General features: G+C 40.4%; 3 protein-coding genes across 6 annotated transcripts in view; 1 reads left to right on the top strand and 2 right to left on the bottom strand.

The window, feature by feature from the left end:
* LOC110984566 (uncharacterized) overlaps positions 1-767 on the bottom strand; it is a 74,964-nt gene extending 74,197 nt beyond the window's left edge. The window contains exon 1 of the mRNA XM_087136282.1: positions 278-767. Within this exon, the coding sequence (XP_086992408.1) occupies positions 278-440 (163 nt within the window). The 5' untranslated portion in view covers positions 441-767. The remainder of the gene's footprint in view (positions 1-277) is intronic.
* Positions 1-12,604, top strand: part of LOC110984640 (protein Cryzl2-like) — a 34,583-nt gene extending 21,979 nt beyond the window's left edge. The window contains exons 2-10 of the mRNA XM_022245012.2: positions 3,844-4,009; positions 4,251-4,347; positions 4,885-4,943; positions 5,130-5,198; positions 6,689-6,798; positions 7,770-7,851; positions 8,822-9,003; positions 10,042-10,270; positions 11,698-12,604. Coding sequence (XP_022100704.1) covers positions 3,844-4,009; positions 4,251-4,347; positions 4,885-4,943; positions 5,130-5,198; positions 6,689-6,798; positions 7,770-7,851; positions 8,822-9,003; positions 10,042-10,270; positions 11,698-11,769 — 1,066 coding nt within the window. The 3' untranslated portion in view covers positions 11,770-12,604. The remainder of the gene's footprint in view (positions 1-3,843; positions 4,010-4,250; positions 4,348-4,884; positions 4,944-5,129; positions 5,199-6,688; positions 6,799-7,769; positions 7,852-8,821; positions 9,004-10,041; positions 10,271-11,697) is intronic.
* Positions 12,605-13,646: 1,042 nt separating this feature from the next.
* The window catches only part of LOC110983372 (uncharacterized), a 58,414-nt gene continuing 47,692 nt past the window's right edge, over positions 13,647-24,368 (bottom strand). For all 4 annotated transcript variants that reach the window (XM_022242592.2, XM_087136284.1, XM_022242600.2 and 1 more), the window contains exons 4-18: positions 24,147-24,298; positions 23,707-23,863; positions 22,916-23,003; positions 22,520-22,576; positions 22,234-22,292; positions 21,760-21,831; positions 21,309-21,377; positions 21,061-21,156; positions 20,027-20,106; positions 19,502-19,607; positions 18,534-18,674; positions 18,023-18,122; positions 17,454-17,560; positions 16,462-16,644; positions 13,647-15,875 (exon numbers count right to left, since the gene is read on the bottom strand). In XM_022242592.2, the coding sequence (XP_022098284.2) occupies positions 15,741-15,875; positions 16,462-16,644; positions 17,454-17,560; positions 18,023-18,122; positions 18,534-18,674; positions 19,502-19,607; positions 20,027-20,106; positions 21,061-21,156; positions 21,309-21,377; positions 21,760-21,831; positions 22,234-22,292; positions 22,520-22,576; positions 22,916-23,003; positions 23,707-23,863; positions 24,147-24,298 (1,602 nt within the window). In that variant the 3' untranslated portion in view covers positions 13,647-15,740. The remainder of the gene's footprint in view (positions 15,876-16,461; positions 16,645-17,453; positions 17,561-18,022; positions 18,123-18,533; positions 18,675-19,501; positions 19,608-20,026; positions 20,107-21,060; positions 21,157-21,308; positions 21,378-21,759; positions 21,832-22,233; positions 22,293-22,519; positions 22,577-22,915; positions 23,004-23,706; positions 23,864-24,146; positions 24,299-24,368) is intronic.

Here is a 24,368-nt window from a genome sequence, read left to right as displayed (position 1 = left end):
GACAATAACCGATAAATAAAACACACATGTACCTTTTTTTGATACACATGGGTTATTAGAACTATGGTGTGCATGGTCATCAGTGACATTTCAGTATGGAGCAGTGTAAGAAGATGCCAATCTTTGTCCCATGAAGATCAGCCTATCCTTGGCACATTTCAAATTATGGACTCAAGACATACCTGTTAATTACCAGAAGCACATGGAAAATCGTTGTACAATGCGCTACATAAAGAACTATTTATTATTGAAATGTAAACCAAATCTGGTGGCCTACCTGTCTCATCATTGTCTTCACTATCATCCTCATCAACATCTGCATCGTAGAATGTGGAAGAGACAAATGAATATCGATCTGAAGATATGGACAGTCGTCTTAGGAAATTGACTGGCGTGGAGAACGCCTTGCGCATAGCTTTTCGCATGATTGCACGGACCATTTCAGTAAACTTCAACCTGTAATTGGCAACTCGATGGTTAGTTTCGATGCCTGCTTGCCGGAGTCCCAACAAAGATTTGACTGCCTAACTTCCTCATTGTACTGTTACCAAAGGCCAGCATAAAAAGGTATACCACACTTCCACTTCTTGTTTCAACCAAGTTCAATTGCTGAATAATGGTCTGCCCTCCTGTGTACTCTGCACAGATATCAACAATCTGTCCTTTATGTGTCCGGTTACATGCATGCACATGCCTCATCACAGAGGGGTGCCACAGAGTGTTGATTTTATGGTGTCACAGCTATTTATAACCATACACCCATGCCAGTGTGGTAGTGGCCACAGTGAATAGGTATTGTGTCTGTGTGCCCCATTTTTGCATGAGGGATTTTCCCCTCTGATCTCTGCCCTTGGGTTGCTATGAGGAAGTAACATGCACAGAACTGGCCTGATGTGATAGAGAGTGTCAGGTTGCAATCAGGACCTTAGGGACCGATTGATTACCCATCTCTATCAGATAACTGCAGTGATGCCATACTGTGCTGTGCGTAGATTTTGGCACTTTGACAACCTGTGGGCTGTGAACTAGATGTGTGCTGTGACCTCAGCATTGAATCCTGGATGAAGGAACTCTTCCATGGTTCAGTGCTTAGGTACCATCATACAAAAGGTTGTGCATTTGCATGTACATAATCATACAAATCTGGTCGCAGAATTTTGTAGCAACGCGTTTTGTAGTTGACTGACAACATACAATGTACATGTACATGTGTACAATGTACATGTACAAAGGCTGTACATAGCCTTCTCTGCATTGAGCTCAATTGTTCAGTTGTTATAAAGGGATACTATTGTGTTTATGTCGCAATCTAGCAGTAGTATTCATCATGCGGTGACGTATTTTCATAGTGATTCATAGTGTGGTTTCCCCAAAAGGCGCTTAGTACACCCTCAGTCAAAACAGGCTCTTAAAACACTTTCAGGCAACTTGTCAATAATCTTTGCACCTGTTACCTCTGAGAGAGGAAATTGCAGCCTCAAGCTTTTACAAATTTATTAGACAAGTTTAGATTACACTTTGCAATATTACCAAAAATAGAATTGGAAAAAAAATCCCCCAAGTTGTTTCTACCAGCAGTTTGTCTCATCAGAAGCATGGCACAATTTAAGGTCAGAATGCTCTTTATTTACTACCCTTTAATGTTTGAGGTCAAGTTATTGGTTTCACTCCTGGTTCATAATAATTGAAGTCAGTAACCTGCAGATATTCACATGTTCACAAGACGTTGGTCATACATGTATGAATGATTTGGCCCAGTGTCACTGGTCATTCTCAAACACTACATGTGTTTTCAGGTTAGATACCATAGCATACCATTATTATTCATTTCTGGTAAAAGGATTCCTCAAAAGTACCCTGGGTACTGGAGCTTGCAAGCCTGAAGAAACCTGTAGAGAGGAGACAATGAGAAGCAGTAACAGGTTTTGAGGTGGGAGGAAAACCCCAAGGAATATTCTGGGTAAAACCCACGGAATCAGCCAGGGACTGAAAACCCAATCCACATGTAGACCGAGCCTGGAATGGAACCCAGGACCGCAGAGGTGGAAGGCGAGGAAATACCATTATACACTAACCTGACTAAGTTGTAAGCATTTTCATATTGCAGAACAATATCTTGGATGTCTTCAGAAGCTGTCAGGTATTGTGTGTCCTCTGAGATCTAAACAGCTGTCCAGTACATGTATTGTGTGCCCTCTGAGATCGAAACAGCTGTCCAGTACATGTATTGTGTGCCCTCTGAGATCGAAACAGCTGTCCAGTACATGTATTGTGTGTCCTCTGAGATCTAAACAGCTGTCCAGTACATGTATTGTGTGTCCTCTGAGATCTAAACAGCTGTCCAGTACATGTATTGTGTGTCCTCTGAGATCTAAACAGCTGTCCAGTACATGTATTGTGTGTCCTCTGAGATCTAAACAGCTGTCCAGTACATGTATTGTGTGCCCTCTGAGATCTAAACAGCTGTCCAGTACATGTATTGTGTGCCCTCTGAGATCTAAACAGCTGTCCAGTACATGTATTGTGTGTCCTCTGAGATCTAAACAGCTGTCCAGTACATGTATTGTGTGTCCTCTGAGATCTAAACAGCTGTCCAGTACATGTATTGTGTGTCCTCTGAGATCTAAACAGCTGTCCAGTACATGTATTGTGTGTCCTCTGAGATCTAAACAGCTGTCCAGTACATGTATTGTGTGCCCTCTGAGATCTAAACAGCTGTCTAGTACATGTATTGTGTGCCCTCTGAGATCTAAACAGCTGTCCAGTACATGTATTGTGTGTCCTCTGAGATCTAAACAGCCGTCCAGTACATGTATTGTGTGCCCTCTGAGATTGAAACAGCTGTCCAGTACATGTATTGTGTGTCCTCTGAGAACAGCTGTCCAGTACATGTATTGTGTGTCCTCTGAGACCCAAACAGCTGTCCAGTACATGTATTGTGTGTCCTCTGAGATTGAAACAGCCATCCAGTACATGTATTGTGTGTCCTCTGAGATCGAAACAGCTGTCCAGTACATGTATTGTGTGCCCTCTGAGATCTAAACAGCTGTCCAGTATATGTATTGTGTGTCCTCTGAGATCTAAACAGCCGTCCATGCAGTACATGTATTGTGTGCCCTCTGAGATCTAAACAGCTGTCCAGTACATGTATTGTGTGTCCTCTGAGATCGAAACAGCTGTCCAGTACATGTATTGTGTGCCCTCTGAGATCTAAACAGCTGTCCAGTATATGTATTGTGTGTCCTCTGAGATCCAAACAGCCGTCCATGCAGTACATGTATTGTGTGCCCTCTGAGATCTAAACAGCCGTCCATGCAGTACATGTATTGTGTGCCCTCTGAGATCTAAACAGCTGTCCAGTACATGTATTGTGTGCCCTCTGAGATCTAAACAGCTGTCCATGCAGTACATGTATTGTGTGCCCTCTGAGATCTAAACAGCTGTCCTTGCAGTACATGTATTGTGTGCCCTCTGAGATCTAAACAGCTGTCCAGTACATGTATTGTGTGCCCTCTGAGATCAAAACAGCCGTCCATGCAGTACATGTATTGTGTGCCCTCTGAGATCTAAACAGCCGTCCATGCAGTACATGTATTGTGTGCCCTCTGAGATCGAAACAGCTGTCCAGTACATGTATTGTGTGCCCTCTGAGATCAAAACAGCCGTCCATGCAGTACATGTATTGTGTGCCCTTTCAAGGTCCTCAGAAGCAGGGCCTTGCCCGTCCTCATGAAGGGTCATGCCTGTCCTCATGGGGTGAGGTCTGCAGTCTAACATACACACATAGTGCTGGACATGAGACTTCTTTTCACACATATATGAATTTGGGTTCTTTTTCTCCAGAGGCAATCTTACAAGTTGTAAAGCTCCTCTGCTTACAAGCAGTGCCATCGGTCCTCACAGTGTTGCTAGTGTCCGACACACTCACAGAGCTGCAGTGTGCAATGAGTTGGGAAAACCCCTCACCATCAGCCAAGTACCAAGCCCAGACAGCCTGTCAGATGGGCAGGTGAGCCTATTGTTTAAAGCCCGCCAGGTGTAATGATGTCTCATCTTCAAAGAAAGTCAAGAATATGGGAATCATCATCAGTGTGTAGAGAAAACGCATCATCACTAGGATCTTGAACAGGGATGTACTGTAATGTGAGGTTTGATTGGCATTCAATATTGTGAAAATGGTTGAGTCTGAAATGGTTCCTGATTAGTGTACTTGTTATTAAGATCTGAAATTAAATAAAAATTTCTCCAAGGTGCGCGTGGCCATTCATACCTGTGGGGTCAATTTTGCGGACATTCTGACAGTGGCCGGTCAGTACCAGGTCAAGCCACCTCTACCATTTACCCCAGGTCAGTACCATTCATACAGAGTATCATCTTCAGACCTGGTGTTAAGTTTTGTCCAGTCATTACTTCATATGTTCAAAGGATATAACAGGCAGATTTCTGTCATATTCCCCATGATGTCTGAAAAACACAAAGCTAAAAGAAAGAACTAGTACGTACATGTACATGTACTTGTCCTACTTTTTTTTGATGTATTCATTAAATAAACAATTCACAGAATGTACTAGCTGCTTGTACATGATCTGAACCACAAATGTTTCAGGAGAATTTTGAACCCTGCAAACTGTTTCCTGTTCCAGCAATCTTACTCGGCAAGCATCTGTGATTCATATTCAGATTTAATGATTACGTATGCATGACATCACTGCTTGCTGACCAATGAGTGAGCATTTGATATAACAGCCTTTGATTGGCCAGTAAAAACATTGAAATACATGGTATACACTTTTGCTGTACATGCTTGGTTGCGAAAGCCAAAACCAGATTTCTGCTTGTCTAAATAAACCGTAATTTGGATCGTTGTATGTTTTATTCATTCAGGTAATGAAGTTGCTGGAGAGGTGTTAGACATAGGAGAAGGTGTGAGTTCTTTCAAAAAGGTGAGATTTCATTTATGTATCCTAGAATTTTCAATTATTCCTTCTTAAATGAAATTCATTGTTTTCGGATTACAGTGAACCTATTGCATCAACACAGCTAAGAAATGAAATATTGGTATCTATTTTGAGAAAATATGGTTCCCTGCCGAAGCCAACTATTGTCTTTGTGTTGATTTGTTTTGTCAGGGAGATCGTGTGATTGGTCTTTTAGCCGTGGGAGCTGGCTTTTCTGAAGAATGTGTGGCTTATGAAAATGTGAGTTATGATGTTTGTCTCTTTTTTTAGTTCCCTATTTATATGAAATCCAGAACTACTGTATGTCCCATTTCCTTCAAACTTCATTAATGGTCTGTTTTATTTCCTTCATTCTAGGTATCGAGATATCCTGGGTTTTTTTCAGTTACAGTTGATAATACAGTTTTTTCCTTTTGCAGTACTGAACGGGGGTGTTTCTAGGGCCAATTAAGCACAATATTTGCTTAATTGGGAAAAAACTTTGCTTAATTAACAAAGGTTACCAGTTCAAACTCTATCTGATTATCATGCTAACCAAAAAATAGCTAAATACAGTCCCAAAATAATGGAGTTTTTGCTCATTATCAAGTAAGGTTTTCTGGCCCTTAAGCAAATTTTGGGCTTAAGCAGCTCTATGAAATTGGCCCCTGGTTTGTCAAATACAAAAATGTTAAATAATAAGTATACAGTTCTACGTATGGTGCATTTCCATATGGATGATCATAACTAGTGAAAGTGGGAAATCTTTCAAGTAGCATTTGGTTGCTGTAACTCTGTCATTTCGCTTGATTCATTCATCTAAAGTTTTCTTTTCTTTGTGAAAATAGCATTCACATTCTGCTCAGTCAGAAAAAAAATTAAGGACATTCCAAGTTGCTCCAACTATTCGGATTGTGGAGGGTTTGTTTCTTTACTTTATCATGCCATGTAATGAACTGATACAAGGAAATGTGCGCCTGATTCATGAAGTGCCCCTCGGGTGGTGAATATGAGAATTACAGTCAGATCATGGGTGAGGGCATCTTTTCCCTGAAATCCATCAAGTGATAGCTTAAAGTGTCACTCCAAAGCACAGCAACGTTGTTGCACCTGTTCCCAGTGTTGTGCAAAGTAGAGTGGAGCCTCCTCAGCTATTTATGGGTGCATCTTCTGACTCAGTAGTTCAGTACTGGTGCCAGGTCTGCGAACTTCCGCGTTTGAAAAAGAGGCTGTGTGTCAGCTTTAATTCTTAAGACACAAAATACATAAAGGTATGTTAAATTTAGACTTTTCAAGCTGCAAATTTTTGCGGAAGAATCTTTCAGGATAACTCGACACGTAAAATCAAAAGAAAAAATAACGGCACTTTACCGCGAACTAACGTACATGTACTTGCGATGGTCGTGTATCGCCATGTGCAGTGGGCGTGGTTTAAACTGAAGTGGCACCACATTACGAACCGGATACTCCATGTACTGTATGGACCCCACAGGCGCGGGCGCCCGTGACGAAGTTCAACACAGAGGGCCTCAGTTTCGATGCGAATATGCGCAGATGGTGCTAATGTGAAATCCCTCTATTGGGGCCACCAGCAGCCATTTGAAAGTGCCAAATACAAATTGTGGCAACAATACCGGTATTTACAATGTATTCAGCATGATAAGATGGCCGTCTGTGGCTTCAGTTGGTACGAGAGCATTGCGAGTCCATACTATTTACATGAACATGTATATGGCATCATTGTCTTCTAGGAGCTGTTTCAAATTCCTGACTCCATGGGCTATGAGGAGGCAGCTTCTTTACCTGTGTCGTACGGCACAGCTTGGATGGGATTAACCCGTAGGGCTAACACACAGCCAGGGTGAGTCACTCTGATAGATTGGCATTTTACATGTAACCACGTCTTCAGTTCTAAAAATAAAAAGGCATCTGATGAACACGTGAGTGTCACTTCAGTCGTACCTCTTACTCACACGTTTCCCTGTCAAATGCAGTTATTGCATGCTTGTACTCATTCCGTCAAAAGCTAATTTCTCCCTCAATCTGTACCGTTCGTGCTTGTGAATCAGTGCCCACTTGTGATGATGAGTTTATCATTAAAAGTGTCATAGTTACTTCACTGTGGCTGGAGATAACCATACTTCCATACCAGATGCATGAAGCCACAAGTTTGTGGCTTCCATAGGTACTTGCGCAATTCTCAGCCGCAGCTGGTTTAATTACACATGGCCGAAGCTCTGATGAGTATACTACACATAACCACTTGCTGTTTCATCATGGAGTTTATGCTGCAGTTTACTTAGATTGCCAGTATTGTAAGCCAAACCTCTCCAAAAGCCCTTCACCAGTTAACAAATTGGTAGAAGCAAATTGCTTTGTATAATTCATGTTTTACTTCATCATCATGTATCAAAAGAACATATCTTCATATTGAAGAATCAAGAATTCAATAGTGATTTATAAATCCGCTCTTTCATCAATTCTGTTGGATTCTCTCTCCCAGGCCCTGTCAAATACCCCTTCTTTTATGATACCAGTATCTTGCATGCATGAGGTCCAGTAAGGTCATATGCCACCTTTCCGTCATGTATGTTTGTTTTTCTTCTACTGACTTTTTTTTTCATTTTCATTATCATTGAGCTGCAGTGAACAATTTAATGTGGCTTTCAGATGACCTGTTTCATCAATGATTGCTGTGGCTATTGTTCATAGCTACATTTACATGTACATTTTAAGAAAACTCTTTGGCCATTTTCCAGCTGTGGGATAGAGCCCAACCATCTAGCTTGGTCATAATCTGATCCTGATATGGAATGTGTTATCTCTTCACAGTGAGACAGTCCTAGTGACAGCGGCTGCTGGGGGAGTTGGTTTGGCATCAGTGGAGTTAGCCTCCAAGGTCCTTGGTGCTAAGGTCGGTGTTTAAAAACTTCTACTCAGTGCGACACAGATCCACATCAAAACAGTCAGATTTCTGGCTAGCAATCTGTGAGCAGATTGTTTTTATAGAGGAGTCTCATGATAGCTGGCTATCATTTTATGACCAGCTTGAGCCATGTTCATAAAGCAGAGAAAATATTTGCTCAGCAAAAATGACCAAAGTGCCATGCAAAGTATATTGTTGAGACTAGTTCCTCACTTATTTTTATTTGGCGCAAAAATTTTCTGAGATATGTTTCTACTTTAATAGCAGTGCCATAACACTGGGCTCTACTGCCCTTTAGAATAGGCCAGGAATTTCGACTAACTGTATTACGAAATGATGTGCCAAGGGGGAGCCTGTTTCACAGATTGGCAAGCCTTACATATGTATGAGATATTCAGACTTGCGCATATGCATGCCAATGGCATATCTAGGCGAGGGGCAGGGTGGACCTCTGGAGACCTGTGGCCAGGTGCTTAGTTTTGGTTTTGGTTTTAAGGAATTCGGAAAGTGCCCGTCATTTTGGAAATGGTAGTGGTACTTCTGCCTTCTATTGAAGGGTAGTTATGAGGATTCTTTTGTGGGAGAAACATTTGACAGACAGAAAACATTCCATTCTACTCCTCCGGGACTGAACATGTGGTATGCCACCGATCCATCCATCGATCCATGGTTCTTAATAATCACAGTATTTCTGTGATGGAGTGTATTTATAGAGAATGATTTTAAGCATAGGTCTGAGCTTAGCACAACCATGAAAATTGAAGCCAGATTTACAGTCACATTCATGTCTGACTTTCGATCGTTTGGATCAATGCGTGAGCACCATCCTCTCTGGGTTACAGCTGGGAACGAGATGAAACAGAGGAAGGAATTGTCACTCTCTTAATCGGGATCTGATCTTTCTTCATTTCCAGTCAAGTTGCGTGCTCATTTTTGAACTACTTTGTAATCCATACAGGTCATTGGTGCTGCAGGAGGCCCAGAGAAATGCAAGCTGGTAAGCGACAAGGGTGCCTTTGCTACTATCGACTACAAACAGGAGAATCTGCGAGAGAAGACTAAGGAACTGACACAGGGAAAAGGAGCCAATGTGATCATGGATGCAGTAGGTGGAGATGTCTGGAAGGAATGCTTGAGATGGTAAGTGGCACTACGAAATGCTATATTATGCAACAATGCTACCCTCCCAAAAACCAAAAAACAATCATCAGCTACCCCTCTTCAAATCTGGAAGATGTTAGACTATTTCAATCATATTATGTGACCCCCCATCCCCAAACCAGGCTGAAGTCGGTATTTGTGATGTTGGACAATTCCTCTCCTTCCGCTTGTTTTACACTTTAAAGTGATCCATGTTGAATCGACATTCTGTCTGCAGTAAGCTTCTTACGGGTAGTGATAGCTGTAAAACTCCCATGAAAATCTGAACAGTGGAAGTTCCACTATTTTAGAGTTATGAAGTTACCTACCTCAGCCTTGTTCTGGAATGGTGGGTCACATATATGTACGTCTGTGCAAAACTGTTTGGGAAAAGAGTGTAATATTTAAGGCGAAAGTTGAATTGTGATGGCAAAGTGGATGTACCATCACAGAACTCCTCAGTTGGTTTTTGTCCATAACATTTTGATTTTGTTGAAAATGTTGAATACCCTCCGGTTCTTTTCAGACCCACGTATACTCACAAAATAGACCTCCTTGCACGGTGCTACCACAAACCTTTTACTTTATTTACGAATGTTTTGTTTTTGTGGTTCTTTTTTATTTACAGTGCATCAAGACTTATTATCGCTACCATAATAGTTTACTTTAAATGCAAGTGTAAAACGTATTAGTTATAATTTCAACTTCTTTAGATACAAAAAGCAAAAAAGTCACGACAATCCATTTGGCACCTTAGAAAAAATGCGAAATAAAAACGTTAAAAGGATGCCTCCTCAACATAAGGAAAACTGGATGGGAAACTTTTTTTTCTTGGACAGACCCGACCCCAAAATTTCTTGCCAGGACTTTGAGTATTGAGTGTCAATTTGAATGTGATAGGCATCTGCATGTTATCAGTTGATAGAGGATGGTACTTAGGCCGCTCAGTCAATAGGTCTTGGCACAGTTTCAAGGCCAAGTTATCATAAAGCATAGAATCTTCTGTTTATCCCAGTACAAATCGCCTCCTCACTGCAGCATTTCCTGGGAAGGTCGTCTGGTTGTCATTGGCTTTGCCAGCGGAGACATCCCCAAGATTCCAGCCAACTTGTTGCTGGTCAAGAACATCTCGGCCATGGGTCTGTTCTGGGGCAACTATCGCATGCATGACCCGCCCCGAAGCCGTCAGTCAGTGGAAGATTGCATCAGGTTCTTCAAGGAGGGCAAGATCAGACCCCATGTTTGCAAGACTTTCCCTCTCGAGAAGGTGAGTTGATGCATTCACATGTACACCGAAATCAGTCTGAAATTCTGCAGTTTAGCCCAATGAACCCTAACCCTCCTCAATCCTTCACCTGTTGGAGGACTGAGGAGTGTTAGGGTTTTAAAGCCAAGTATGTAGGATCATAGCTTGTAGATCTGTAGGTGGTGACCATACGAGATGCTGCAGTTAATATTTGTAAATACCTGATATTTTGGAAAATTTCTCACCGTTTCGATGAACTGACGAATCCACCCAAAACTGAGATTGTAGGCAATTTGAGATTTTTTAATATTCTGACATTTTATGATGCATGATTACCAAATTTGGAGAAAGAATTACGTTGTTTATTAATTACACAAAGCCATGTGCTGGTACATGCCCAGACTCAGTGTTGCCGTTTGATGAAGGTACCTAACAAATCTCTTTCACCTGTGCCATACGTTTTGCCTCCACACTGTGCACTTTGAAAACATGACAAATCTGTGGTCTGCAACACATGAGATGTGTACAAACATATGCCATGTGATGTGCACTCTAGGATGGCTGTTTTGACAAAGTGACATCCATCTTCACGAATTAATGTCGCTTAATTAAACCTGGATTAATGAAAACAGACAATTTGTTGGCATTTCAATTAATGGTCTATTGCTGCTCACATCAGATGAAAGGTTTTCAGTGCTTCAAAAAGGTATGCCAAACCCAATTTGAGTAATCGATCGTTTCAAATATGATTTTCTCAAAACATGGTTTTGCAGTTGGTGTGCAGATACGTCACTTCATCAAAACAGTCACAAAGATCGAATTCCTTCAGATGATGAGACTTTTTTAGATGTTTTATCAAACAGACAAAATGAACATTTTCAGAAAGCAAAAGTACAGTTGGCCCTTGTCCAGTTCCCATCCAGAACTGGGGAGTTGATGTAAATGTACTTCAAGCATAGTCCTAATGCTTCCGCTGTCTAACTGAAAGCAGTGATCGATGAGGTATTGCAAATTGAATAGCTTGAGCCAAGTAATGTGAAAACTGGGTCTTATCCAGAAGGAAGTCGACGAGAAAAATTCCCTAGGCCTGGATTGTTCCCTCGATATCACTTTTCTGCCACAGGAAATTAAGGCTTTATTATTTGTAAGGATTGTTGTAATAGTTGGCTAGAATATCACTTCTGACTTTTGTGTCAACATTTGAAAGTAACAGGTCATTAAGAGTGATATCTGAATTCTAATCAGGACAGGAATTGAGCTATAAGGGTCACAACATTCCCTTCCCATCCCTTCCCAGGTCTTGCTTTAGTTACGTTATGCATGCTGGACAATTTCATGACTTCTCCTCAAGGAAATCCTGGTTGTGCTCATTTTGGAAAGTAACCAGAACTGATCTTATCCGGGGTTGGGGGGTCTGTAACAAGTTTTTTTTATTGCCATCTTTACAGATCAACGAAGCATTCCAGTATGTCATGATGAGGAAATCCACTGGCAAAGTTGTCGTGACGATGAGAAACTGACCGCATCTCGAAGTTGGTGTGATAAAACGGAGCAGGGTGGGGAGTCATACCCCACCCTGTCTGCATCATGAGGTTAACAGACAATGCAATCCAGGAAATGGACCTATATGTCTTAGATAAGCTGATGTTTCTCACATTTTCAACTTGTTAGCGCACTAGGAACTGTTTCACCTCTTCAATATCCCCATGTTTCATCATAGTTTCTACATCATCTCGTTCTTTGTTATGAAGAGGAACTGCTATTTGATCTGCTTTATACAGGGATCCAAATACGACACTTTTAGTGTCGATCTGCGCAATTCCGCGTTTGAAACGAGGCCGTATGCATCAGCTTCAATTCTTAATACGATCAGACAATTGAAAGTAAGGAGTCAAGACACAAAATACATAACGGTATGTTAAATTCAGACTTTTCAAGCTGCAAATTTTTGTGGAAGAGTCTTTGATGACTCGACACGTAAAATCAAAGGAAAAAAATAACAGCAATTTACCGCGAACTAACGTACCTGCGATGGTCGTGTATCTGCATGTGCAGTGGGCGTGGTTTAAACTGAAGTGGGGTCACACTTACGAATCGGATATTCCACGTACTGTGTGGACTCCGCGGGCGCACGCGACGAAGTTCAACACAGAGAGCCTCGGTTTTGATGTAGATATGCGCAGACGGCGCGAATGTGAAATCCCTCCGTTTACTTTCCTCATGGTAATCTGTCATTTGTTTTAGTAAAAGAAGTTGAGTCATGCAGGTAGAAAAGTTTATAAAAAGGAAACTTTCAAGCTGTTTTTCAAATTTGATTTGTAACAATACATGAAGGAAATAAAATTAAGTAAATCAGTTTGCGGGCTTTGCATTTTTTTTCTTGCGAGATGTTTCAGCTAGAGAAACTATCTGAAATTTATATTTTTGTGAGTGGTTTCCAAGTCAATATAAATCATCAGTAGCATTGACAGACCAACCGTTTGTATATTTTTTAGTGTTTTTCTGCATGAACATTTGTGTGTTCGGACCTTGATTGACTGAACACAGCAAATTTGTGGACCTTTATGGATAGGAGCCAAATAGACTAGTAAAACAGTTCAACAAATCAGGAGCAAGTTTCAAAGAGATACTCAAACTTGAAGATTAATTGATGTTTTAAGTAAGCTACTCTACCCGGATTTGTTATGAACAATCAGGATTCCAGACAGAAAACTATTTGCCAAATTATAATTGTCCCATTGGTTGAGCAGAACCAAGAGGTAACTGATCAACTATGAAGTGTTACGTTCAATTAATGAAAAACTAATGCAGGGGTAAGATTAATATTTTTACTAAGTCTCTTTTATATTTGTACAAAAGCTTCGATGCTTCAGTATCGCATATAGCCATTTGATGAACTTTTCAATATTGCTTCAACATACTAAGTAAATACAACTACCATGTACATGTACTTGCGGTGCAGGATTTGAATTTGAAATTTCCTTCCATCCCATTGTCAAATAGTCACATTTATGAGGTAATTTCTCAGTCAAGTGTGAACGCCAATGATTACCCAGACTCGAGATTCCTCCAAATGGCTTTCAAAGTGAGAAGTCCTCATACACCCACAATGCATAATATAAATTATCTTCAGGCAGACTTTCATTCTCAATTCCGATTGGTCTATCCATGGCAACAAGGAGTGTGATATATACAAGTATAACAGTCTTGGATGGTGCATTCAAACGCCATGTAATGTGCTGTTCTAACTCAACACATTACACTATTGGCAAACAACTGCAAAATTTACTTTAATATTCAAAGGTGACGAGTCCCGTGAAGGCCTTGTGGTATACAGGACGCACTCACTACTTCATTCTATTCCACTCACGATCGTAATATCACATTTAGACGATCATTTTGAAGCACCAGATTCAGTTCATTTATTGGTCAATTATCCATGCACACATTGGGTAATTTCCAAGAATTAAATATAAAAATCAGGCCGTGCCTAAGTCCAGTCCACTGTTAACAGTCAAATGGATTTGGTCAAATCGCTTTTCCTCATATGCTTCCAATATAACTGCCCTCATTTGGCTATAACAACTGTCTTAAATGTTATTACATGCATCCTGATTAGGTCAATAATTAACATCCAAATAATTTTCTGGAATATTTGCACAGTGGTAACACCTCACATAATTCATTATCAATTCTTAGTTCTATCATTTTAACCACTTGCTGGTGGGAACCTCATTTCGGGCACAAAGGATTAATACACGAAACCAGGGAGCCTGAAACCAGACAAAAGAGCCGGGCCTTATAACAAAGAACGTACTCTGGAACAAAAGACCAAGCTGCTGGGAGTTGCCAAAAAATTTTCAGTTGTCAAAAGACATGGAAATCTGTCCTTTTGAGAGATTATATCATTGTTTGTGGCATTCAGCACAAGCGGATTACCACCAGGGACAAAAGCACTCCAGCAATGAGTGATACCTTCTGCTGCATGCTAATCTGGCTCCTATTGAAAAAACGCCAGTAGCACACTAACAGTTTCAAGAACAAAGAAAGTTACATGACACTCACAATCTAGGCTCATTTTACAAGGTGGCGGCCTAGCTGAAATACTCAATAGATGTTGTCTGTCAGATTAGAGTAGCCACCAGACAGTTATTCATGTGGGTGTAAACGTCCAGTAAATGAAGCTATGATTTATTTAAGAATTTTGAAAATAGAAAATCTTGAAAATCTCCCGGGTTTACGTCATTTAACTTCAACTTCCACCCAGCATCAAGTGGTTAAGATAAAAGTAACCTTTTGAGAATGCTAAATCTCATAATTTGAGAACTTATGCAACATTTTAATGGTGGTATGCTTGGAATTTCTCACTTAACATGGTTTTCTTAAGATTGGAGCTTGTTAAAAATTACATCAATAGTTTTGTCCAACATTGGCATCAATAAAACAGCTAGCAAAAATACACTTCAATATGTAAGCATTATAAGGCACGCTGGGTATACTAAACAAGTTATACTTCGATATGTATGTTTGACTAGAGCAGAAATTTACCTGTTGTGTTAGTCCAATTATTACAAGTCATAGACATCATTCAGATGAAACTTTGGAAGTTGCATGTCTGTTACAAAACCGAATTAACACATACAGTCATCCCAATTTTAATACAAAAAGGCAACATAATGGAACTTTTGTTAAATAAGAATATGTGTAATACTGTTTAAACATTTGGAAGACAATATAGGAGGTTTCTATAGCATATTAGAGTTGAACCTCATTAATAAGAAGTTCTTCAGACTTGGCAAATTACCTCGTTATAACAGGAATCTTGTATCATCAGGAATGAAAATAATGAAAAACAAAGGATTGGGACCTCAAAATATCCTTGTTATAACCAGAATCTTGTGTTAACAGTGTTCTTATTAAGAAGGTTTGACTGTATAAACAAAACAAAAAAACACACCTTGGTAGCATTGGTACTCTTAGAAAACCTATCCTGTTGGCAGTAACAAAGTTGCTACTGACCTTGGACAAAAAATCATCACATCTTCCTATGCTTAGTTCTCTAGTACGTCAGAGCTCAGGAATGACATCATAGTTTACTTAAAGCACTGAGGAATGACATCATAATTTACTTAAAGCACTCAGTTTAGGAAACTGCTCAGGTGTTTAAGAAAAAACTTGTGACATTTAACGAAATCCACTTTGGAGTCCTCAGCCTCATCTGAAATGCATTTAAATAATTGTTTTAAAACATACAACTCAACAGGAATGCTTCATTCTAGTGTTACGGGGAATAAACATATTACTTATGACCAACATCGGTCTTATGTCTTAAAGTCATTTTACAACTTTGATCTTGCATACCAGTTTTATCATATTGCAGTTCAGCAGCCCATTTGGAATGAAAAGAAAATTAAAATGTCTTAAAGACATCTCAGCACACACCAGTTCTCAAGAGATAAAACGAGCTTTGGTGATTTGAGGATACATCATCTCAGAGATGTGTAGCCTCTGTCATCAGTACCGCCCACTTCTCAGCCATGGGCTTGTTCTCAGCTCGTAGTTGGAACAGTACCTTGGATTGATGGCAAAGCTGAATGATAAAGCCTGCTTCAACTCCTTCAAATGGCTGCAAAAAAATGTAAATAAAATTATGCAATAAAATTATGCAACAATGTAAGTTTCACTAGCTCCTTTGGAAACTTAAAATTGGCTGTTCGCCTTACCCAATGGCACCGAATCCAATTTTAGAAAAAACATTGGAATCAAACACGTGCAGTTGTCTTACACACTTCCTTTGAAGCTTAAGGACTGTCCACTTAAAACATGAACTTTGCAAACTTGGCACACAAACATGACCATCTTCGGTCACCAAGCATGATCTAAGTCTTGACCCTAAAAGATATGAGGTAAGCACAAACCTGCAGAGGTTTGCAATCAGTTCACCAATCAGTGACCAGTTCAGCACAAGCTATTTCCGCTTACTGACAAAAAGCAGTTCAGAATCTGTCAATTTGTCACGGCCTTCAACCCTGTGACTAGACTTCGGTGACCTAAGAGTTTGTGCATATTATTGAAAATGAATGAAAAAGGTCCAACTCGGCAAAAAAAGTTTTTAACTTTACGGAATCCTCCAACATACCGTAGGAGGCCAATTGTACATTCCTGCTGCTTCCTTTGTAAGAGATAAAAATTCAACTCCCAACACTACTCACCTCATTCAATATCTGTATTTCATATCCCAAGAGTGGCATGCTCTCCAACGCTGCCACATCCTCGCTGGCTTTGTATCTATACAACACCTTTTCCTTCAAGACATACCATTGTCTTTTCCAATCTTTCTTCCGTCTCAGCATCAGGTAACCGCTCATACTGGTATCCTGCTCACTAGCAGAGACCTGTCAAATGAAAAATTGCGGCCTTTAACCACTTCTGCCGGGGAGCCCGGTTTCGGGCACCGTGTGTGGAATTAGACCAGGCTGCTGGACATTGCAACATTTTTTCACTCTCAATAGCGGAGATAATCCAGCCTTGTTTTGAAACAGTATACCACGATTTGGGGCATTTAGCACGAGCAGATTACCACCGGGGACAAAAGCGCTCCACCATCGCAGCAATGAGCCACAGCACTGCTGCACACTAAACTGGCCCCTATTGAAAAGAGGTCAGCAGTGCACTGAGCCAGGTTCGTGAACGAAATAAAGTTAAACACTGCACAATCTTGGCCAACCCATACCAGAATACTGACCAGAAAAAAAACACCACCTAACATCCAAATCAAATGGCCTCATGCTTAAAAATGGAAGATCAAAATCAAGCTTCGGGAGGTGGTGGTCATAGTGCAAAAGACTTGCATCTACATCGAAGCTAGGGTCTTATAGGGTAAGTTCAAATATCCGGCCCAAATCTCTTCGCTCAGCCCAACAACAAATTTTGTGCTTACAGAGCCTCCAAGTGTTTCGTGGAGACTGTTAAAAGACGGCAAAAAATGCTTAACCTCAGAACACAAAAAAAATGCTCAACTCAGCGAGGTGACAGACATCTCCACAGACAAGCTACCGTTTGCACACCTAGCCATGAAATAGTGTGAAAGTATTATTTTCTGCTTAAGTAAGCACAACTTTCATGCTTACTGTTAAACCTTGCTGTCAAAGTGGGCCAAAGTCTTCCTAAAGAATCGATGCTATCTCCGTTCATGCTATTTTACCTGTTTGAGGGCCGAAGGTCTAATAATTGGTTTTGCTGATCTTTTCCTTTTCCCTTTGCCTTTACTTTGATCCTTTCCATCTTCCATATCTTCTCCTTGTTTATCACCTGCAAACAATTAAGACCCCAAATCAACTACATGTTTACAAGAAAAATCAATTGAATCTGTACCCAAAGGCTGAAAACTGCATATCAAATTGATTTCATGGCTCATTCACAAAAAGAACAGACCTTTGGATGTCATGTTGGTCAGATATGCCCAGTAAGTACCACAGGCGGATGCAATAGTCTTAACAAAAATCCCAAGACACAACGAAGGATAAACCCTCACACCCTATCCAACATGTGCCGCTGCTGCCCCTTACCGAACCCAACAACATCCAACAGCTTCAAGGTGTGATGTATGCTGAAGCCAACCTTACGAGAGCAAGAACACTTATGTGGCATGTTACATTCAGGGCTCAAGCTTGTCTTGTGAATTTGGTGATTCTGAAATGGAATTCAAGTCGTTGGGGACATGTAATGAAACGAGGGTTAAAATCAACACTTTTCTTTGAAGTTACATTATACCTTTGACAAGAGTTCTGTAGCACTGATCACAGACCCTGGCCACCTTGTTAGCCAAGTAGTGGAGTGGTATCTTGTTTGCCGAGCAGTTTCCACACACAACCTGCAAACAGGGAATACGAGAATTAACATCTCCATATTACAGGATTCTCTTCACTCTTAACCCCCTAGGGACCATTGAAATCATACATATGCTTGTTGCATTCAGAATGGTCAGGGTTAATATCCCTTCTGGCCTAAACTACTGTAAGCTTTGCAATGGGCTTCAGTAAGTCTGAAATGTCCACACTTGTCAACATGTGTTCCCTTTAAACAGGACTTTTCATACATCTTAGCATTTGAGGTACAGTGTCTTTAGAAACTTGGTGTTTACATCTCTTCACAGATTTTTTTTTAAAATAAAGCTCAGACACCTAGGAACTGCCTTGATCCTTTGTAAGTTACATTCATAACATGATTTGTGTTGAAATCATACATAAGCATTTAGTTTGTTGCCAATATCCAAAAAGGTTACCTTTCCACAAGCTCTGCAGTGGTGTCTTCTCCAGGTAATGGTGAACTCACAAGTACAGATCATGCACATGGTAACACGAGCGTCAGGAATCCAAGCTGGTGCTTTCCTACCTAGGCTGGTACTGTCGCCTTCTGACAAAAGCTGAAAAAAAGTCGGAGAATCTTCAACATTTTTCTGCTACTTTTCAAGGAGTTATAACTGAAATTCCAAAATGGCCATCTTTCACCGACTGACTGGAGCTTCCAGCATAAGTTTCAGTACAAGAAACCTTTTTAAAATAACAACCTTCAGCAAATATTGACTCAACTCCTATTTCTACGGCTGTATTCTACCATTTCAAACAATGTATTTGCTGGGTGGTAACGTTATTAAAGGAAATAAAAATACTAATTTCAGACTATGAGCCTTCCAAAAATATTTGATTCACTGCCCAGCCAGTAGCAAATTGCTAAGATATAATGACCGGCTGAGAAAGTCAAAATTGGTTTTGAAGACAAAAGGCTCCAGATTACTTCTACTTGATGCACTTCATGTAGCATGGATGAATCCACTGATGTCTTGGGCCAACACTCCTGTATTCCAGGAAGTAACTGGTAAACTCTGCAATGTGCCGTTACCAGTATACCGCCTGAAATAAAGCAGCGTTGCCATGGCGTCTCAAGATGGCTGCCACTCGTCCTCTCAAGTCAATGTATGGTCTTAAAGCAGTGTTGCCATGGCGTCTCAAGATGGCTGCCACTCATCCTCTCAAGTCAATGTATGGTCTTGCAGCTTGTAGTTCATTCCATCTCTGAGTTTCTAGGCAATAGCCCTTGCCTTTATGTTTTGTGTACATCTTCAGAAGTAAACACTTCCTGTAAACTGGCCATTTCACACTCAACACTTCTACGCATCCATTTTGATCTCTCTGAAGACTGCAAAAATCTCACTCAGGGAGGAGTTTCAAGAAGACTTGAGTTCCTTCTCACCTGTGCATACTGAGGATGTAAAACAGCAAAGGAGCTTCGTTTACTGGCATACTCCGTGATCGCTTTATTCAGAGCTGCAACCCAAGAGTCTCTCTCCTCAGGAGTGCTGTCCAAAACAAAGTTTGAAAAACCCCATCATTTCAGGCCCCTAAAAGAGTGACGACTGAATAAAATACCATCAGCGTGAGCTTGTAAATTCTTTGATTAACTATAAATTGAAACTGTTCTGCCGAGACAAATATTACCAAAAGAGTTCCTTAGCTGCATTCTCCAATGATTTAAGATTTATGATAACTTGGAACAACAATCTTCAACATGCATTTGCAGTATTATACAAAAACCACTTAATCCTGTGTGAAATACTTTCAAGAATTTTCCAGGCATGGGTAATAAAAATGATGCTCTTTTATTGGAAAATCATATCATTCACCGTGATATAACTAACAAACAATGTATGACCATTTACAGCAACATTCCAAGCCCCTTTTGGTCTTTATAGGTGGAAGCAAGTCAGCCAGCTCTTACTTTGCTGCCAAAGTGAAGGATCTCTGTACACTGATGATACTGAACTCGTTCTTGTAATCTTCCTGTGCTGGCTTGCTTACCTGAAAAGCAAGTTATCAACTTGAACATTTGAACATGTACCTGACCAAGGAACAATGACATTCAAGTATCAAGACCCCAAAAGATTGAATACTTCCCACCATTCCGCAACCAGACTGAAGTACATTATTTTAAGGTTTGACAATTCTTTTCCCCTGCTTACTTCAAAGTGATGTATGGTGTAAATATGGTCTGTAGAACATTTTGATGGTTGTGGGCCATGGAAGCAGTTGTGTATACAGTCAACTCTTGTTATCACAAAATCCCAGGGAACACGTTGAAACGTTCATTGTATACGAAATTCGTTGTAGGCAGAACGCAGCGCTATGGCTTGGGTGCATTGTTGTACAATACCATGTACATGCATATGCACGTGTATGCATGCGAGAATAAAAGCAAATACATGTACATGTGAAAACATCGATCCAGGGATTTTTTTAAGATCGCCATGGATGATAACGAAGCCATCAGTAACAGCATGCACATGTAAGCCTGTGTGTACCTGCAAGAATGTGAAGACTCATCAACTGGAAACCGCATCAATGTTACTAGTCTTTCCAGCACAAATTGTGTCACAAAGACACATTTTTATTTTATTTTCCGTCTGTCTTATGATTTTCGAACTGGCTGCATGACACAATTGATCAATAGACCAAGTTCACTCGCCCACTGTGGCGCGGCCGCATGCACGTGAAATGGTCGCAGAAGAGTCATGACGTCATGAAGGATAAACCTTCTTGACTCAATTCAGATTTTTAAGAAACCTCCGACAGTGTGGGATTAGTTGATCAAACTCTACCGAGGTGCGTGTCACAGTGTGTGTTCCACTGTGCTAGGCTTGTCTCGCAAAGTACTCAGTGAGCTTGTATGCCCGACAAACAAAACTGATAATACATGCCATTTTGCTTAACTGTCTTCATTTTGGGCTAAGCAAGTAAATCTCATCCACTCCTTACCCTCATGCCAGCCAATGACAGGACATTATGCAGCTTGTAATTGTATTGGCCTGGTGTCAGTAGAAACGGTGTGGTATACAACAGGATATCACTCAACTGGAAAGCATAAACAGACAGTATCAAATTGATTTCAATGTCGATTGAATCATTTCAGAAATAACTAAAAGCTTTATATTTGAATCAAGTCACTAACAAGTATATAAATATTCCAACAAAATGTGAGAAATATTTCACAGTATTTCACTCACCAGGTAAAATCTCCGTGTTTGTGGCACCTTTCTTGACAGCTTCAGTAAGTCCCCTTCTTTAATAAAAACCTACAATTAAATATTCCAAAAAATCAATCAATAACTGTCAATGTTAACATTGAATTCATGAATTTAATATATCACTGAAAAATCTATGCACGAATGGAGTGTGTTTGAAGTCTTGGTCTTTTCCATGTCAACACTACAGAGCTACAGGTGATGAATAGACCTCGGTACTAATGATGCCACCTATCAACACTATAGAGCTACAGGTGATGAATAGACCTCGGTACTAATGATGCCACCTATTGTTTACTTATCTGCTTTCCTACGGTGCTCAGTGGTCCTTGGGCTCCCACTGGCTCCATAAGAAAGGGCAAACGCAAACACAAGATTTGACATCAGCAGACGTGTATTCAGTTATCTTGCCATGTAGTCCGTTTTGACTCACCCGGCCAGGCCTGACTATCTCATGGTTACCCACCAGACTCTGTTGTAACTGCAGAAGCTTATCCAGGTTATCCTGAAAAGCAAAAAAAATCTCGGTAACCCATATCCTAGGATTTCATTCCTGAAGCAGAAAACATAATTCAGAACTTCCTCTAGAATGCACTCAAGCAACTTCTTGAAAGTGTTTAGCGATTTTCAACTTCAACTCAGGTGTTGCAAATCTGATATCAAAGTTCTGCAACACTTTGAAAAAATAGTCACTAAAGGACAAGTTAACATTTGCAGCAGTTTAGGAGTAGCAGTGGGGGGGAGGTTCAATTGTCCCCACCCTCTGTGTAGGGTAAAGGCTTCTATAGCAGGATTAGATAGCATTGGAACAGTATGACAACAAGGTATTAAACAATCAAGGTTCTTAGCATTGCAAAGAACTTTAATTCTACTAAATGGAAGTTCAAGTAAGAAGATCTTGGCTTACCCCTTGTTTCATGCTTTCATTAACATGATTGGCCACCTCGCTCACGATATTCAGAGCAGCTGTCCAAGAAACAACAAGTCAACTTCATTAGCATCTTGACATCCCAAATGTACAATTTCATTATTTCACCCACACTTGTAATTTACACTTTAGGCAAAGTGGTTTGGTGGGGCATAAATTCCTCAGCAAATAATTGAAACAAAAAGGCAAAGATATCCTATTGCCTAGTCTTATTTTTACCAACCAAACCAAGTACTTGGCACTAACTAAGGAAGCTTACACTCACCCATAGTATCTTTGAAATCTTCCTCTTGGGCTTCCTCATCCAATTGCTTTAAGTATTCTGTTTGATAATAGAAAAATGTCTAAGCCTTATTGTAACGTGTCTAGTTCCAAATACTAATCAAAAGATGATTATGTTTGAAATGACAGCGATGTTTCTTGTGACCTTGGATGTTAGGGTCCAACTGTCTCATTTTACGCATTAATTTAACCCCAACATTCCGAAATCCCCACATTCTAATATGATTTTTGCACACACCCTAGGGAGTTAGGGTTAACTTTTACCAATTGGTTTGTTCACCACTCATGTAAAATGTTTGTCAGATAAGTCAGATAGAGGTTTCACAGAAAAGTATCCCTGTCAAATCTTGCATAGCAACAAACCGTTAAAGGTGCTTACCAGTTAAGAGTAGTTTGTACTGAGGAATTCTCTGAATTGGCTTCAACATGTGTTGCCTCAGGGACAGGCTCTGACATCTTGAACTGGCCTGGACAAAAATAGGAAAAGTTTTTGTCATCATAACTGGTCTTGGCAAAATCTCATAAGCACCGACTGCATCTCAAAAACTGCAAGACACTGTTCCAAGCTGCACACAAGTTGATGATTTTAACAAGTTAACAACCCTTAATCTATATAGAAAGCTGCACTACCAGTGAAAGCATGGGTTAAGCTAAATTCTCTTTAACCCTAACCACTCGCACAACATTGCCTCCTCAAAACATGAAATTAACTATTCAAGACCAAGGATGTCAATAACTACTCCAAGACAAGGGCAAACCTTTTACTCGAGTCGAGTCACACGAATGAATACACAAGCATGTTTTGATTTCTGTGCCATCTCCAAATCACACCAGAGCCATTATATCACACAATCCTTCCTCAAAAAGTCAACGCTGTCATAGTGTTTCTTTCTTCACCTTCCACCTCTGCGGGCCTTGGTTAAATCTGACTGGGTCCACATGTGGATTAGGTTTTCAGTTCCTACCTGGGTCCATGGGTTTCCCCGAAACATTTATCCCGGGTTTTCCTCCCATCTCTAAAACTGAACATTTCTTCATTATCTTCCTCGCTCTTCATCCTATAATTGGCGCTAAATGCGCTGTTGGATGATCAGAAATGAATAGAAAGACCAACCAGGAACCGACCGGACAATTCATGCAAACTTAACATTGACAGCATCCAAACCTTACCTCAAATTCTTTAAGTGTAGCATTGAACAAGGGCGATTTCTGACAGGCTTCCTCCACGGTAGCTGTCAATTTCTGAAAGTCTCTGATGTAGGTGTTGTACAGCTTGAGGTACGGGCCTTTCTTCAGGAAAATATCAGCTATTCGAGGGTTCTCTGCCCTTTGGAACCAAAATCAAATGATTGACATGTAATCTGACTCCTTACATGAGACTTATGGGTCAGCTTCTTGTACGTAATGCATTTTTCAAACTGCTGCATCTTTAAAATGGCAACCCAACACCTACAATGGGAATAACAAGTATTTCAGTGAATATTCTTAAAAAGGACACATTTTTTATTTTAACACTTGGCTTTTTTTCTATAAGAAGTCCCAAATACATCCTGTAAAACCTCTGGCAGTAGACAACCACTTTCATGTGGGTAAACTTTCTCCTGTCTTACCAGTTACTGACTCTCGAGTCTAAATCAGCAAGTAAGTCCTCGTTGAACATCTGAAGCTGCGGTAGATGACCTAGGATCTGATCAAGCAGTCCTTTCTCAATGATTGGCCGACCAGCTGACCTCTCAGCATCCTCAATGGCCACCTTAAAATCCTACAGAATTAAGACCAAAAATCTCATTAACTGTGGAAGGATTCTACGTAACAATTCATGTTAAATATAT

Source organism: Acanthaster planci, linkage group LG04 (assembly GCF_054643075.1).
Source record: "Acanthaster planci isolate LZ-2023a linkage group LG04, COTS_SCS, whole genome shotgun sequence".
NCBI classification, from domain to species: Eukaryota; Metazoa; Echinodermata; class Asteroidea; order Valvatida; family Acanthasteridae; genus Acanthaster; species Acanthaster planci.
Note: the sequence above shows the minus strand (reverse complement) of the source record. Positions and strands in the feature narration are given on the sequence as shown.